General features: G+C 47.1%; 1 protein-coding gene across 4 annotated transcripts in view; it reads right to left on the reverse strand.

Moving 5' to 3' along the window:
- LOC138259001 (inter-alpha-trypsin inhibitor heavy chain H4-like) overlaps positions 1 to 16,023 on the reverse strand; it is a 536,359-nt gene that overhangs the window by 91,255 nt on the left and 429,081 nt on the right. For 2 of the 4 annotated variants that reach the window (XM_069206375.1, XM_069206374.1), the window contains one exon: positions 13,766 to 13,804. The exons of the other annotated variants lie outside the window; for them this stretch is intronic. In XM_069206375.1, the coding sequence (XP_069062476.1) occupies positions 13,766 to 13,804 (39 nt within the window). The remainder of the gene's footprint in view (positions 1 to 13,765; positions 13,805 to 16,023) is intronic. 4 annotated transcript variants of the gene reach the window in all.

The following is a 16,023-nucleotide window of genomic DNA, read 5'->3' on the forward strand; positions in this document are numbered from 1 at the left end:
TGTACACCCACATATGAGATGGTGGCACTGACTGCTTTACTGCTACATTCAAAGACATTTTGGAACACTAAACAAAGGAGCATATTTAGAAGCTCCTATTGGCACACTGTGCCACCAGAGCATCATATTGTCATGACGCTCCCGTGGTGAAGTCTGAGATTCCATATTTACAAAGACATGCAAAGCCACCTTGCGTGACTTCTAATGGACTAGTGAATATGGGCCTGTCATGCATATCTCTGCATGAAAGGGGCATTCCATGGTTGTTGCTGTGGGTGTTCCTACAGCAACACCCTTGAAACACTAAGGAATATCACCCATTCCCAGATTTACAACTCTGGAAATGCGTTAGATTGCTATGCCACTTCAGAGGTGGCGTAGAAGCGACACAACGGGGGAAACATCTTTATTTTTCCCTGTTTTTTCTGCTTTCCATGTGTGCTGCATTCTGCAGCACATATAGTAAGAGGGAAATTACTCTCATGATTGTTTTTGTGCAGGAAGTCAGTCATCCCCACAATGCATGCATCCTTGCACCATGATGTAAAGGTGCCTGTGCTGGTGCTCGGCAACAATTTGTGCACCTATGGAGGGGGTGACGACCGAAATGCACCATATCAGTAGATATGGCACATTCTTGCCCTTCCCTGGTGACACAGGATGGCGGAGTAAGGCACTTGCTGCATGACCCTATGCACCTGGGCTTGTATATCAGGCCCAAAGTATGCTAAGCATAGTTCTAGGCATGAAGGAACCCTTGTATTCTCAAAACACTTAAGGCACAAGGAAAGTGGTACAGAGCTGTGTTGAGATGTTGAATGTGTCTCTCCCCTGTGTGTGACATGTGTGACTGGTGTTCCCATCAATCTCCAAAGACATATGTTTGACTGACCTTTTCCTTTTAGCAAGTGATCAAACACAATTCCGGCCACGGTAGACACAAACTGCTGTGGGCCTACATGTTGGGATAGTTATTTGCGCAGAATTATTTGTACATGCAAATAGAGCATGGGTCAAACAAGAACTATCCCACATGAGGAGTATTAGATACAATGGGCCCATGGATGCTGTGTCTGATAATAGTTGACAATGGTGTCATCGACCTTAGAAGATGAAAAATATATTTTTTTAACTATTGGTCCACAGTTGATACTTGAGACACCCTGAATATAATCCATATCTAGGAAGCTTTGATAGCTGCAAGATTGGCCTTACTTTGACCCTCCAATTTCAGATTATTTTGCAGGCTACATCAATGTCATATCTTTGCAGTTGCCTGTTTTCTCTGCATGTTTGCTTGTCATTTTCCTGACAGACAGTTGCCTAACATATCATGTTTTTCATTCAGCTGCAAACATGACCCCAGAAGAAAAAATAAATTTCTGCAGCAGGACAGAGCGTTTTCACCATGTCAGGCAGATCCACAGGGGTTACCGCAAAGATGGAGGCCCTTTATGACTGGTAGAAGGGCTTTGGGAAGTGGAAGGCTTTCAGTCTTGAGAGAGCAGGAAATAACAATGTGGGTTCCGACAGCCAACCAGCAGGCTGCTCTGCATCATTGGATGTTGGAGGACCGACTGTACCCGGACCATCCTCTGCACATGTGCCACCAAGTTTGCACCCACAATATGCTGGATCTCAGCCAGGGCAATAACATGTGAAGCCCCCCTACCTTGAAAAATGCAGACTAGCCATACTGGAGCATAAAGTGGACCAGATCTGATTATAGTTAAGAGGATACAGTCCAACCGATGGAGGAAATGAGTGGTGGAACTTAAGTATGGGACTGTTTCCCCTTCCCCTGTTAACATTTGTACCGTGTTATTGTTTTGGGTTTTGTTAATTAGTTAGTATAGGTAAGTTAGTGTAGTGTAGATATAGTTAGATCATAGGTTTTTTGGGGGTTTTGGGTGGGTAGTATTTGTTGGGCATCTGGGTGTTGGTGGGGGTGGGGAGAAGATGTTTTTGGTAAATGCTCAATGTTGAAAAAAAAAAAAAAAAACTCTTTAAAAAAATACAAAACAATATAGATTGTTTAGTATATATGTATAGTTAGTCAATGTTGTCTTTGTCAATGGGTGTGATTAAGGGGGTTAGAGGCTGGTGTTCAATTGTGTTGTCTGATGTTTAGCATAGGGCTAAGCTAAGTTGTAGTTGTAAGTTAGGATAAGGTAAATTGGGTTAGCATAGTTTAGATAGGTGTATTAATTAGTGTCTCGATGAACTCGATCCACTCCGGCGCCCCTTCGGACCCCTGCCCTCACTTCATCTTTAATAAAGCAGACAACATCATTGCCCGCACCTCCAGACCGTCATCAACACTTCTTTTTCTTCTGCTACCTTCCCCGAATCCTGGAAACACGGCGAAGTCAACGCCCTACTAAAGAAACCTACGGCTGACCCGAGCGACCTGAAAAACTTCCGCCCCATCTCTCTCCTGCCTTTCCCAGCCAAGGTAATAGAAAAGACCGTCAACAAACAGCTGACCACCTTCCTGGAAAACAACAACCTGCTCGACCCTTCACAAACCGGATTCCGAACCAACCTCAGCACGGAAACCGCCCTCATCTCAGTCACAGACGACATCTGAACCCTGATGGACAACAGTGAAACAGTCGCCCTCATCCTCCTCGACCTCTCGGCTGCCTTTGACACCGTCTGTCACCGCACCCTAATCACCCGCCTCCGCTCCACCGGGATCCAAGGCCAGGCCCTGGACTGGATCGCCTCCTTCCTCTCTAACCGCTCCCAAAGAGTTTACCTCCCTCCGTTTCGCTCAGACCCCACCGAGATCATCTGCGGCGTACCTCAAGGCTCATCGCTCAGCCCGACACTCTTCAATGTCTACATGAGCCCCCTCGCCAACATCGTACGCAAGCACGACATCATCATCACCTCCTACGCCGACGACACCCAACTTATACTCTCCCTCACCAAGGACCCCGCCAGCACCAAGACCAACCTACAAGAAGGTATGAAGGACATCGCAGATCTTCCGCTGGATCCCCGCCGACACTAGAAAAACAGTGACCCATGCCCTCGTCACAAGCCGCCTGGACTACGGCAACACCCTCTACGTTGGGACCACCGCCAAACTCCAAAATCGCCTGCAACGCATTCAAAACGCCTCGGCCCGCCTCATCCTCGACGTACCCCTCAACAGCCACATCTCCGCACACCTGAGACACCTGCATTGGCTCCCAGTCAGCAAAAGGATCACCTTTCGACTTTTCACCCACGCACACAAAGCCCTCCACAACAAGGGACCGGAATACCTCAACCGACGCCTCAGCTTCTACGTCCTCACCCGCCTCCTCCGTTCCTCTGGCCTCGTGCTCGCTGCCGTCCCTCGCATCCGCCGCTCCACGGCGGGTGGGAGGTCTTTCTCCTTCCTGGCAGCCAAGACCTGGAACTCCCTCCCAACCAGCCTCAGGACCACCCAGGACCACTCCGCATTCCGGAGACTCCTAAAAACCTGGCTTTTCGAGCAGCAGTAACCCCCCCTCTTCCCCTAGCACCTTGAGACCCGCACGGGTGAGTAGTGCGCTTTATAAATGTTAATGATTTGATTTGATTTGATTTGTGTAATTTTGATTAGAATAATTTATTACAATAAATCTTGTTGTACCATACCGCTTCCTCTCCATCAGGTCTATTGTGTAGGTGATGGCATGTCTGTAATGCTACAATTTGGTACGATCCATTTACCTGATCAGCAGTACTTTCTGACATGTGTAAAATGAATGTCACCTGTGCTGAGCTTCCTGTCATGTTGGCAAGAGTTTGATGTCAGCTTGTGAAGAAATGTTTCTGCAAGGTACATGGGACTCTGGTTGTGGATGGATCAACATCCGGACACTAATGTGATGATGTTATCTTAAACTGTGGCTATTAGTCATGTGAATGGCACATGGATGAGTATAATTTACATTGGATACTTCCTACACCAAGGTTACGGGACAAGGTCACTCATGCATGGCTGTCACAATTTTACACGTGCATTTAGCAATTGTCATATTGTTGTTGTAATCGCAACAAAGATATTTGCATCACCCACCCACATGGGATATCATTGTGATCACGTGTCATGATACACATATGCTAAAGGTCACATGCCATGCTTGAATGGGTCATGTATTACTTAGTTCACATCATAATCCTCAGTGACCATAATCATGTTGCAGCCTGTATATGTGTAATTGTTTCAGACATATTGACACACACATATCCATTTGGGAGGTACTCAGTGGCATTTGTGCAATATATTGTCACCATCATGCCATAAGTAATTGTGACAATGCTGAGGGGATGGTTTCTTACACATACGTTCAAATTGGCACTATGGCACTGTGGGTGCCGCTGCCCAAATTGACAGGTTTTTCACCCCTGCGGCTGAGCGTTGTAGCAGAAGGGCATGCAATGGGTAGTGTTTAGGCCATACCCAAGCAAAATTCATGATGTTTAACACAGCATCAACCATACCATGAAATATGTACCTTAGGTATTGGACCTGGCCCTTTTACAGGGTCATTCCCCAGACTTTTTGCTTTTTGCCTCCTTATTTTTCTGACCTTTGTTGGCTGACGTTTTGACTCTGAGCACTTTTTTCACTGCTAACCAGTGCTAAAGTGCATGTGCTCTTCCTTACAAAATTGGTATGATTGGATTATACCTAATTGGTATATTTAATTTACCTATAAGTAAAGTGGTATCCCTACACCCAGGGCCTGTAAATTAAATGCTACTAGTGGGCCTGCAGCGCTGCTTGCGCCACCCACTGAAGTAGCCTGTCAAACCTATCTAAGGCCTGCTAGCGCAGAGCCTGTGTGCGCAGTTTCCTGCCACAGTGACCTGACATCTAAATTTACTTGCCAAGCCCAGAACTTCCCTTTTACTACATGTAACTCACCCTTAAGGTACGCCCTAGCTAGCCCTTTGGGCAGGGTGCCATGTATGTAGAAGGCAGGACATGTGCCATGTTGCGTGGCCTGTCCTGGTAGTGACAAACAGCCTAACTTGGTGACTCACTGCTGCGAGTGCTGCCTTCTCATAGGATTGCATTGGAAATGCCCTGCCTTATGTGTAAGGGGTATTGTCTGATTTATGAGGGGTAGCGTAGGCATGTTTGGTATGGTTGTGATAGTGGTAAGAAATGCTGCTTACTGGTGTAGGTGTATTTTTTATTACTATCACAGAAATGCCACTTCTAGAAAGTGCGCATTTATCTGTGCTCATGACTTTGGTGTTTTGCAGCTTGCCTCCAATCCACGTCGGAGCAGACTGACAGTTGGGGCTTTGTGCATACTTCTCAGACAGCCTGAACAGAGGGAGGGTGGAGGTGTCACAGAGGTGCATCTACATATTGTAAAGCCTTCCTGGGCTGAGAGAAGGGGGAGGCGGGGCACACCTGCATTTGTAAAGGCTGTGCCCTGGCCTCACACAATAGGGTCGTTAACCCCCCCACTGATGTTTGGAGCCTGAGCTCCCTACCATTGTAAAACACACTGTAAACCCAATATAAGTACAGGGAAATTTTCCCCACAATTTGAACATTCTTGGGACTTGAAACTGGACAAGGAACGCTGATGAATGAACCCACCAGGAAACCACCTTGGACTGCTGCTGCTGTACTGACCTGTGACCTGCCTGGTCACTAGAAGGAACTGCCACCATCTGCACCCCTTGTGCTGGCCTGTAGCTGGGCCCATCAGCCCTGTGCTTCTTCTTGTTTTGCTTGTTCCCAGGGGCAGGGTGCTGTGGCACCTGACCCCTGCACCGATCCCTGCAGCTTAATCCTTATCGCTCAGAGAGAGCTCTTCTGTGCCCAGGTGCACTTCGAGGCTCCTTCTTTTTCTGCTGGAATTACCGCCGCCGCCTGGGCTTGTAGAAGTGCCCTCACGCTTTGTGAAGCGCTCTCTTAATTGTCCCAAGATCACAGCCGCAACCCGGGCTTGGAAACAAGCCCTCGCACTTTTATAAGCGCTTCTCTGCTGTGGAAATCACCGCCGTGACCTGGGCGCTTCATCTGCATCTAGCGCGAGGATCACGCTGTCTCTAGTGCCCCCGGGGCACTTTCGAAAGCAAAAGAAAGGAGTTAGCGCGCTCCTATTGTGCCCCGGGGGAAGCCCCCGGGGCACACGTCGGCACCGAATGTCTGAGCTGCCTCCCTCGCGGATGAGGGAAGGCAGCAGAGCGGCTTGCGCACCAGACCGGGTGCGGCCGCATTAGGAAGCAGGTGAGGAGCCTCAGCGGAGGCCCCTGCTCCCTTTACTTCCTTTTGGGCAGCCGCACCGTGGGCAAGGGCGGCTGCCGCTTTCTATGCAGGACACGGTGAGGAAAGGGAGTTCCCTTTCACCCGGTCACTGCCCTAGGGGCACGATTGCCCCCGCTACTTGAATCTTTGTGGCGCTTTGGGCCCCCCTTTCGGAGAGGGCCATTAGAGGACAGGGGGGCCCCACAAGAATCGCGGGTCCCCAGAGGGGCCCGTTCTTTTCACTGTAGAGAGGGTGCAGACTGCCCCTCTCTCCCAAGAGACCTGCGTGCCCCCCGTTGTCACGCATAGGAGCACCGGGGGCCCCCATACTCCTCCTCCCAGGCACTAGGAGTGTCCTTATTTCCAGAAACAGGTACTCTCTTGGCCATATGTTTTTCCAGTGTTCTTGCTACGGGCATTAGGGATGTATGTTGTTCATGACCTTGCATATATGTGCTAATGTTCCTTTTATGGGCATGTCTAGCTGATATGTATTTTTATGATTTGTAATATGTTCTCTGATATTCCTTGTATGGGTATTTTCCTTGCAAGTGCATAGAACCTTTACTGTAATTCCTGACTACTGCTTATGTTGCAGAATCCTGAGTACTTACATGTTCTGATGTGACAGCTGCCTATTCTTGCAGAGTATTAGTAACTTGTGTAACATTCTGACAACTGCTAAGGTAGCATGGTATTACTTACGTGTAATGTTGGTCTAAGTATGCTTTGTGCAATACAGATTATTTTTACATAGCTCAGTGTTGTGTTTACGTTGTGGTGAACATTTTGCGTCATGTGTGTTGTGTTTGTTGTGCAAACGCTTAACACATTGCCTCTGGGATAGGCCTGACTGCTCGTGCCAAGCTACCAAGGGGGTGAGCAGGGGTTATCTTGGACGTGTAACTCCCTTGCCCTAACTAGAGTGGGGAGGTGCATACCCTAGTCAACCAGAAACCCAATTTCTAACATTAGGCAAAAGATCATTTACAGCCCAGGGTTGTACTTGTGAAGACACATTTGTGTGTAAGACATGTCTTGCTGTCAAGATTGGCTTTCACTATGTGTGACCAATTTACCTACACACATGAGGAGAGCAAAGACACAGTAGGGAGTTTTGTCATTCAGAATGTGACACCTTTCTGCACATGCTGCAACATTTACCTGGAGGCCTGCCACACATTGCAGCATGATGCCAGGATACCAGCATTTGTGTGGGGCTGTAGTTCATACTCATTTGCTACTGTAGGCACACACGTTGTCATTGGCATATTTCATATGTCTCCACCCAGGCACTTTGTGTGAGACACACCTCAGTGTAAAAACTTCACATGTAGAAATGCACAGCTCCATTTCTATGTACATATACTCTGCTTTGTGTCTAATTGACCTGATGCTTTCTGTTCAAAATGTATTCACCTAACACAGACTGACACAGATGATGTGTAACATGGATGTATTTACTTAGCAATTGTGATGTCTTGATTCAGGTCATTGCAAATAAGATATACCGCATGAGAAATAGGTTTGCATTAGATGCCCAATGAGATACAAGAGTTAGGGGAACATGTAACCAGACATGTGTGGATGAGGAGTGGTTCAGTCAGGAGGTGGTTACATAGGCAATATGTAGGTTGGGCTTCATTGACAGTCCATAGGTTTGATTGGTCAACAGTGGGTAAGATATGTGGGGACATAGATTGTTTTTCGGTACACTGGCACAATCCTTAACACAGCGCTAAAGAGAAACCGGCCATGGGCCACAGACTGTAGCTACTGGGATGTCTTACGAGTGAAAAGAGTTTGATCCTCAACTTCATCCTCTGATGTGTGCAGTGCCTCCTGTGCCAGGGATTCTGGATGAGTTGTTGTTGAGGGTGGCACAAACACATCAGGGGCTGAACAAGTGGAATTTTAAGTCCCAGCAGCTGTCATTTGTAGGAAGATGTGAGTCATCACTGCAGCAAGGAGGACCTGCTGGTTTCTCAACACAGCAGCAGCGTCATGGTGGTAGGCAGCCAAGTGATGGATACGAACTCCTGATGCATGGACTGCATGACAGTGAGCATTTCCACAAGCCTGTTGGCAACCTCGCTGGCACCACTTTGGTAGGGCATTTGTTAGTGCCTTTGCCTAAGGATGCCAGCGATTTTGGCCAGGGTCTGCTTCAATCCATGCAGCGGGGAATGGGTGCCTCTGATGGCATCAGAGATGTTCCCATTGGGACTGAGGTACCTCTGTACTTCAGCTAAGCTGCCCACCATGGTCTCCACCCCCACCCACACAGTTTGTGCCAGCTCCTGCTGGACTCCTACCACTGGAGTTTGGAAAACTATGTCAGGGTCCTGAAAGTCCAGGCCTGTGTGGGAGCTGGCAGGTGGTGTGTGTGCTCTGTTGGGTGAGTCATGTGGAGACCCTGCAATGCTGTGTGTGCATCATCTGCAAATGGAGATGGTGACCAGATGGAACCCAGGATCTGCTGGATGGTGTCTGGATTGGTGGAAGGTATCTGGTCATCAAGGTCATTTTGGAAGTCCAGGATAGGCAGCTAGCCAGGAGGGATGTCTCCTGTCTCAGATATGAGATGGAACTATGTGACTGTTGTCCAACACTTGCTATTAAATCTAGTTCTCCTTGGGAATTTTACTATTTCAAAATTTTGATGGCACAGAGCCACACATGAAGTCCCCTAATTACAGGCCCCTGGATGCACACAGTGCCGCCAGGACATGTATTTGAATGACCCTCTGTAGACACATTGTGCAAGTACTCTTGCCCAAGTCTTGCCACCTCTCAGTTACACTGCTTTAATTTTGATACTGCATGTGACCCATTTCTTGGAGTAAATAGTGTGGCTTTTGGATGCTGTGGATGTTGTTTGTGTTGTACCCATGCAAGACCTATGGAATCAGGAATAATCTGTTGCATTGCCAAATTTGTATTTTTGGGATTGTGTCTGGTCCCTATGCTGACCAATTGTATTGTAGAAGCGATGCGAGGGGGGTGACAGCCAACCTGCAATGTGCATCCTCTATGGGATCTCTTGTTTTGTGTGAATTATCCTACACCAGCCATAGTAAGATGCACCCACCTTGTATGTATTGGTCCATACAAGGAGGTGTCCCTTCATGCCCAAAAGGGATCATCCTCTCAACACAGGCCCTCTTGCAGTATGGTGCTGATGTGTCTGGATGGTCACATGACAGCAAAATGTGCAGCAGCCCAAGTGGTGAGGACAATGGAGGACCATCTGTTGTGTACATTAGTGCCCTTTCCCAGTGGTACAGGCAGGCCTTTCCCAGTCATTGGTGCCCCACCATGCACAACATGCCTGGTCTGTGCTGCCCATTACATTTGACACAGCAAGGGTAGTGGTGTAAAGGTAGTGAAGTGGTCTGTGCATATAGGGTGTGAAGGTGGGTCAGTAGACATTACATGCATTAGATATTTAGGCATTAGTGTGCCCCTATGCAACCCGTAAGCATGCATTCTGTGTCTCCAAAGTGCCTCCCACCTCATGTCATTTTTGGCCTACAACATTGCCCCCCACTGCTCCTTACCCTTACCCTGTGTTTGTTGTGACAGCGGAATTACTGCAGTGCGTTGTACCCCTTTCACCACCTCAACTATTTCTTCCAGCTTATCCAGGTCCTCCTGTGATGTGGGGCTTCCACCTCCGGTCTGCAGTGCTGCCTTTCTGGTGCTGGCCAGTTTCTCTTTAGTTCTGCACTCACATCATGCCAGCATTTCTTACCAGCTGCCACAGACCTTCTTGTCTCTGCCACACTGTTGACTTTATCAACTATTGACTGCCAAATGGCCTCCTTCCCACCTAATGGCATTTTAGAGGTGACAAGAGCTGGTGTTGATGCTCTGTCACATCTGTGATCAGTATTTTGTTTTCCTCCTGACTGAACCTTAACTTCCTTTTCCTTTTCACATTCTCTTGTGACTGTGTGGGCATCCAGGCTGGTGCCTGACTCATTTTGGTTTCTCTGGGGTCTCTCCTGTCCAATATTCTCCATGTTGATACTTGGAGCATTTTTTCTGTTTTGCGTTTTTGCTGGATTTTTTAGTTGAAAAGTGATGCTATTACAATTAGCATCACATATGTGCCACAAATCAGGTTAGCAACACTTTTCTGGCAATAGCTGCATTTTTTTTTTTGCAACAAGCTGCTTACGTTAGTGCAATTTTCTGTAGCGCTAACTTTCCTTACTGCCCTGTAATTCCATGTTGTAAATTTGGCACATACATGACGGCGTTAATTTTTTTGATGCAAAACTGTGCTAGCGGAGCTTTGGGCCATTTCTTGTTAAATCTGGGCCTTTATCTCCCTCCTTGAATGTTCACCCTGAAACTTTCAAGGAAAGGGTTGAGGTGGATTAACTTTTCTTGGAAAAGCTATTGTAGATTCATCAAACTGTACCAAAGTTAATTGAAAACCAAAAAATGTTTTACCTGTGAAAACATAGTCCTAACTATAACTATTTAATGTTGTGCGCAGCAGCGGGTAAGAAGCTCTCGGGGAGAGGGGGGGTTGGGTCCTTGTGTGTGAGAGCACTTAGCATTACTTGCACCACAAAATGAAAGGCTATTCACAGCACAATGCAAAATCCTGCACTGAAACCAGGCCCTTTGTGCACATGTAAATCTCAAAAAAGGCAATTTTTTGCATCTTAGGCTAATGCAAATTTTGCTCCATTACCAAAGTTCTTAGTATTTTTCACTAATTTTGCATTTTGTGCATTTAAATGGTAAATTGAAAAGTGATTTCAAGGGTTAGTACTAAAATTATTCTTGTGCAAGATGCTGCAATGCATGATGGTGCTAATTTTCTGGTGCAGATCCTTTTATGATTTTACGATTCTTTGTGCTCTATAAATTGAAAATGTGCATATGCAAAGTTAGTTGAATTACTATTGCAAATGCAAAGTATTTTTTTACTAAAGTTCCTGACATCCTAACTCTTTTGACCTACATTTACAATTACTATCTGTTAGAAATGGGGTCCGTTTGCACTCTGTCCATGCAGAGACTCTCCCTCTCATCAGGGCAATGGAGATACACACTTAAGATAACCTCTGCTCACCCTACTGGTAGCTTGGCACAATCAGTCAGGCTTATCTTAAAGGCAATGTATAAAGTATTTGTACCAAAACACCCAGTAATACAGTGAAAACAATACAAAAATGGACACAACCCCAGCTTAGAAAAATTGCTAATATTTATCTAAATCAAACGAGACCAAAATGCCAAAAATCCAACAACCACAAGTAAAGGTATGATTTTTTTTTAAATTAATAGAATCTCACTCCATAGAAACAATGGAAATGTTGTTGTTGCGCAAAGTACTTGGTTTGTGTAAAAAATAACACTGCACGGGTGAGCCTGCATAAAATAAGTCAGCAATGTGTAGATTTGTTACTTGCAAGTGAGGCCATGTGTAGTTTCGTCTCCGGTCGGGTAGGCGGTGCAGAATTTTTCTCTCCCACAAGAGAGCGATGCATCGATTTTCCTCGGGGCACCTCGGATCCACTCAGGTTCACAATGATTTTGATGCCCATCAATGATGGGTGCAAAATCCGGCTGCACGGTGATGGAAAACCGCACTGCATGGAGGTTGCATCATTTTCAGCAGCCGCAAGTGGCTGTTGCATTGTTTTTCCAGCCATGAGATTGACATGATGTGTCGATATCCCTGCCACGATACAGGTGGTGCATCGATTTTTCAGCCACGATTCATGTGGTGCATCAACATTTTCCCCACACAGCTCCTGTGTGTGGATTTCCATCTTGGTTCTACCAGCTTCACCTTTCAAGGGCCCAGGGACTGGATAGAACACTAATTGGCAGGGTAGGAGTCTCAGCAGAGAGTCCAGGTGCTGGCTGAGGAAGTCTTTGATGGCCCTGAGACTTCAAAACCAGAGGCAAGCTCAGTCCAAGTCCTTGGAGACACTTCCAAGCATTAATACACCACAAAGTCCAGCCTTTGACATGTTCCAGGCAGAAGCAGCAACTGCAGGCCAATCACAGGCAATAGGGCAGTACTCCTCCTCCAGCTCTTCAGCTCTTCTCCTTGGCAGAGGTTACTCTTGGTTCCAGAAGTAATCTAAAAATCTGGGAGTTTGGGTCCACTGCTTATTCCACTTTCTGCCTTTGAAGTAGACAAACATCAAAGGAAAGGCTATGTTGTTCAAAGGATCCTGCTTTGCCCAGGCCTGGCTCCAGACTCACACCAGGGGGTTGGAGACTGCATTGTATGAGGGCAGGCACAGCCCTTTCAGGTGTAAGTGACCACTCCTTCCTCCACTCTAGTCCAGATGGTCCATCAGGATATGTAGGCTACATCTCAGCTCCCTTTGTGTCACTGTCTAGTGGAGATTCACAAATAGCCTAATTGTCAGTCTGACCCAGACAGGGAATACACAAGCAGGCAGAGTCACAGAATGGTTTAAGCAAGAAAATGCTCATTTTCTAAAAGTGACATTTTCAAACTGAAAATATATATTTTTTTTTACCAAAGGTTATATTTTTAAACTGTGAGTTCAGAGACACCAAACGCCGATCTACATCTGCTCCCAAAGGGAAACTGCACTTAAAAGTTATTTAAAGGGAGCCCCCCATGTTAACCTATGAGATAGATAAGCCTGGCACCAGTGAGAATGAATTTAGCAGTATTTCACTATTAGGACATGTAAAACACATCAGTACATGCCCCACCTTTAACATACACTGATCCCTGCCCATGGAGCTACCTAGGGCCTACCTTAGGGGTACCTTACATGTACAAAAAGGGAAAGTTGGGCCTGACAAGTGGGTACACTTGCTAGGTCAAATTGGTAGTTTAAAACTGCACAGACAGACACTGCAGCCATGTTTACAGGGCTACTCATGTGGGTGGCACAACCAGTGCTGCAGGCCCACTAGTAGCATTTAATTTACAGGCTCTGGGCGCCTCTAGTGCACTTTACTATGGACGTATCAGTAAATCAAATATGCTAATCATGGAATAGCCAATTACACATGCAATTTACACAGGGAGCCCAGAGTACCAAAAACAGCAAAAACAAATTGAAGCACAAGGTCAAAAAGTAGGAAGCAGAAGCAAACAAGACAGGGGAGACCACACCAAGGATGACAGTTTTAACACTATCACTCTGACAGCTAGTAATATTCAAATTAAAATAACCCAACTGCCAGAGTCCTCTGTAAACATCCCCTTTCTTGGAAAGCGTTTTGAAGTGACTGCTCTTCCAAAATCAATAGGTTAAGTAAATAAGGCAAACTTGATCCTTAAATATTGTTTACTTTGTCTTCACATTTCGCCAAGCAAGCAGATGCTACTTTCCAATGTTTTAATGGACAATGACTATGTGGAAACAAAATATAGTACAAGAAGGACTTTCTAACAGCATTCACTTATTTTAGGTTGATTAAAAAACATTTAGCATTTATTCAATTATTTTATGGGACTTAATTTATGTGATTTTTTAAGAATGCAACACTTACCTGGTATTGCTGCAGGCATCAGATCTTGAACCAATGGACCTGAATATAAAGCATAAATTATAAGGTTAGATGTATTCTTTTTGTAAAAATGTTGCTCCTTTCCATATGCTTTGATTTTGATCTGCAAGTGTTATTAAGAAAAGTTGTGAATCTTCGGTTCTTAGGAAATGGTTTTACATTTTGCTGGAGAATACCATTTGGCCAATACATGTAATGCAAAGAGAGAATTAATGTTATGAAACAAAGACATAGGTGGTCATTATGACATTGGTGGTGAGTGATAAAGAGGCGGTAATACAGCCAACAGGCTGGCGGTAATTACCACCAAATTAAGACCATGGCGGGGATAACTCCATAGACAGTCGCTGTACCACACCAACCGCCAGGACGTTAACAACACCCACCACGGCAGTAGCCATCAACAGCTATGCAGAAAATAAAGTACTGCCCATCATATCATGACACAAGAAACCTCCACGATTTCTGGGGCAGTACCAACGCCATCAAATGCCTAGTGGATACAGTGCGCAGAAGCCGAAAGTCTCACCATTGGAGACACAGAGAAGGACAAAGTCGCCATGGAACTGGAACTGCAAGTCTTTCCCATGCTCTTTTACGCCATGCTCCACCTGGAACACCCAGGAAAATGACAACGGTGAGCACAGCCTCCTAGCACACAAGGGAGGGAGGGAGGAAAAGGAGAGTGACACACCCACACCATACACACAACCATCTACAGACGTAAACCAATGGCACACGGCATGATAATACAAGGACTAGAGAACTGAACTACTGAAAATGTATTAGCATTGCAAAACCCACCACATGAACCTGATAAGTACAATTGTCCACAAGGGCCAATGCCCAGTCCAAAGTACAAACAGCTCACATGGCCACAAGGCACAGTCCAAGGCCCAACTCGTTTCCTGATGACATCCTCACAGAACTGTGCAGGGGCATCATGATTGAAGTAGGCAGGTACCTTAGGGGGAAGGGGGTGGGGGACTGAATACGGGAACTCACCCACTGGTTCTGGAGGGGGCTCCATGCCCATTTCCCAGTGCTGGGGAGTGCAGAGTCACAGTCTCTCAGGTGGGGACCTCGCCCACTGGTTCTGGAGGGGGCCCCATGCCCATTTTTCAGTGCTGGGGAGTGCAAGGTCACACTCTCTCAGGTGGGGGACTCGCCCACTGGTTCTGGAGGGGGGCCCTTGTACAGCAGTCCCTGGAGGGTGGCCTACATGCCCTCCACTGGTGGTGAGGGCTGCACTGTCTCATCTGGAGGTGAGGGCTGCACTGTCACAGCAGGTAAAGGTGCCTCCTGGGCAGCCTCTGCAGGAGGAGTGGGCTGCATTGCCTCAGCTGGCGGTGAGGGCTCGGTGACCACTGGTGGTGGTGGTGTCACCGTGCCAGCCTCTCCTGGAGTCGAGGGCTTCTTCTCCTTCCTGGCAGGAGTTGAGGGCTTCTTCCCCTTCATGACAGGAGGTGTGGGATCCGTACCCTTCCTGGATGGTGGTGCGGGGAGAGGGAGGAGGGATGGGAGTGGACACAGGGGATGCATGTATGGATGTTATGAAGGTGTCTAATAGTAAGGTATGTGTGTTGCTTGGTGTGGTGATGCTGGTGGTGGATGTTGATGCAGTGCATGCAGGTATGAGTGTGGACATGACTACAAGGGAGGTGGAGGAGGAGGAGGGAGAGACATTGGGACATTGGAGGCAATGGATGTGGCTGTGTGTGCAACTGTCAGGTGTTTGCATGAGTGCTTGTGGGATGAAGTGTGGTGCCTATGTGTGACTGTGCCACTTATGTGTGTTGTCTTGTGTGCATGCTCGTCTGTATGTGTGCATGGGATGGTTTGGGGTTGAGGAGGCTGGAAATGGGAAGTGGTAGTTGAAAGGGGGACGGTAGAAACAGGGACAATGGTTGCCATCAGAGAGGATGCCAGAGCCTGAATCGATATCTGTTTGGCCGCCAATCCACTGTGGATGCCCTCCAGGAATGCATTGCATTGCTGCATCTGGGATGCCAGCCCCTGAATGGCATTCACAATGGTTGACTGCCCTACAGAGATGGTTCTCAGGAGGTCAATAGCCTCCTCACTCAGGACAGCAGGGCTCACTGGGGCAGGGCCAGAGGTGCCTGGGGTGAAGGAGATGCCCATCCTCCTGGGTGAGCGGGCACAGGCAACTCGCTGAGGAGCTACTGGGAGGGCGGTGCTGTTATGGGGGTGGCAGCTGTACCTGCAGCTGGGGTGGT

Source organism: Pleurodeles waltl, chromosome 9 (assembly GCF_031143425.1).
Source record: "Pleurodeles waltl isolate 20211129_DDA chromosome 9, aPleWal1.hap1.20221129, whole genome shotgun sequence".
NCBI classification, from domain to species: Eukaryota; Metazoa; Chordata; class Amphibia; order Caudata; family Salamandridae; genus Pleurodeles; species Pleurodeles waltl.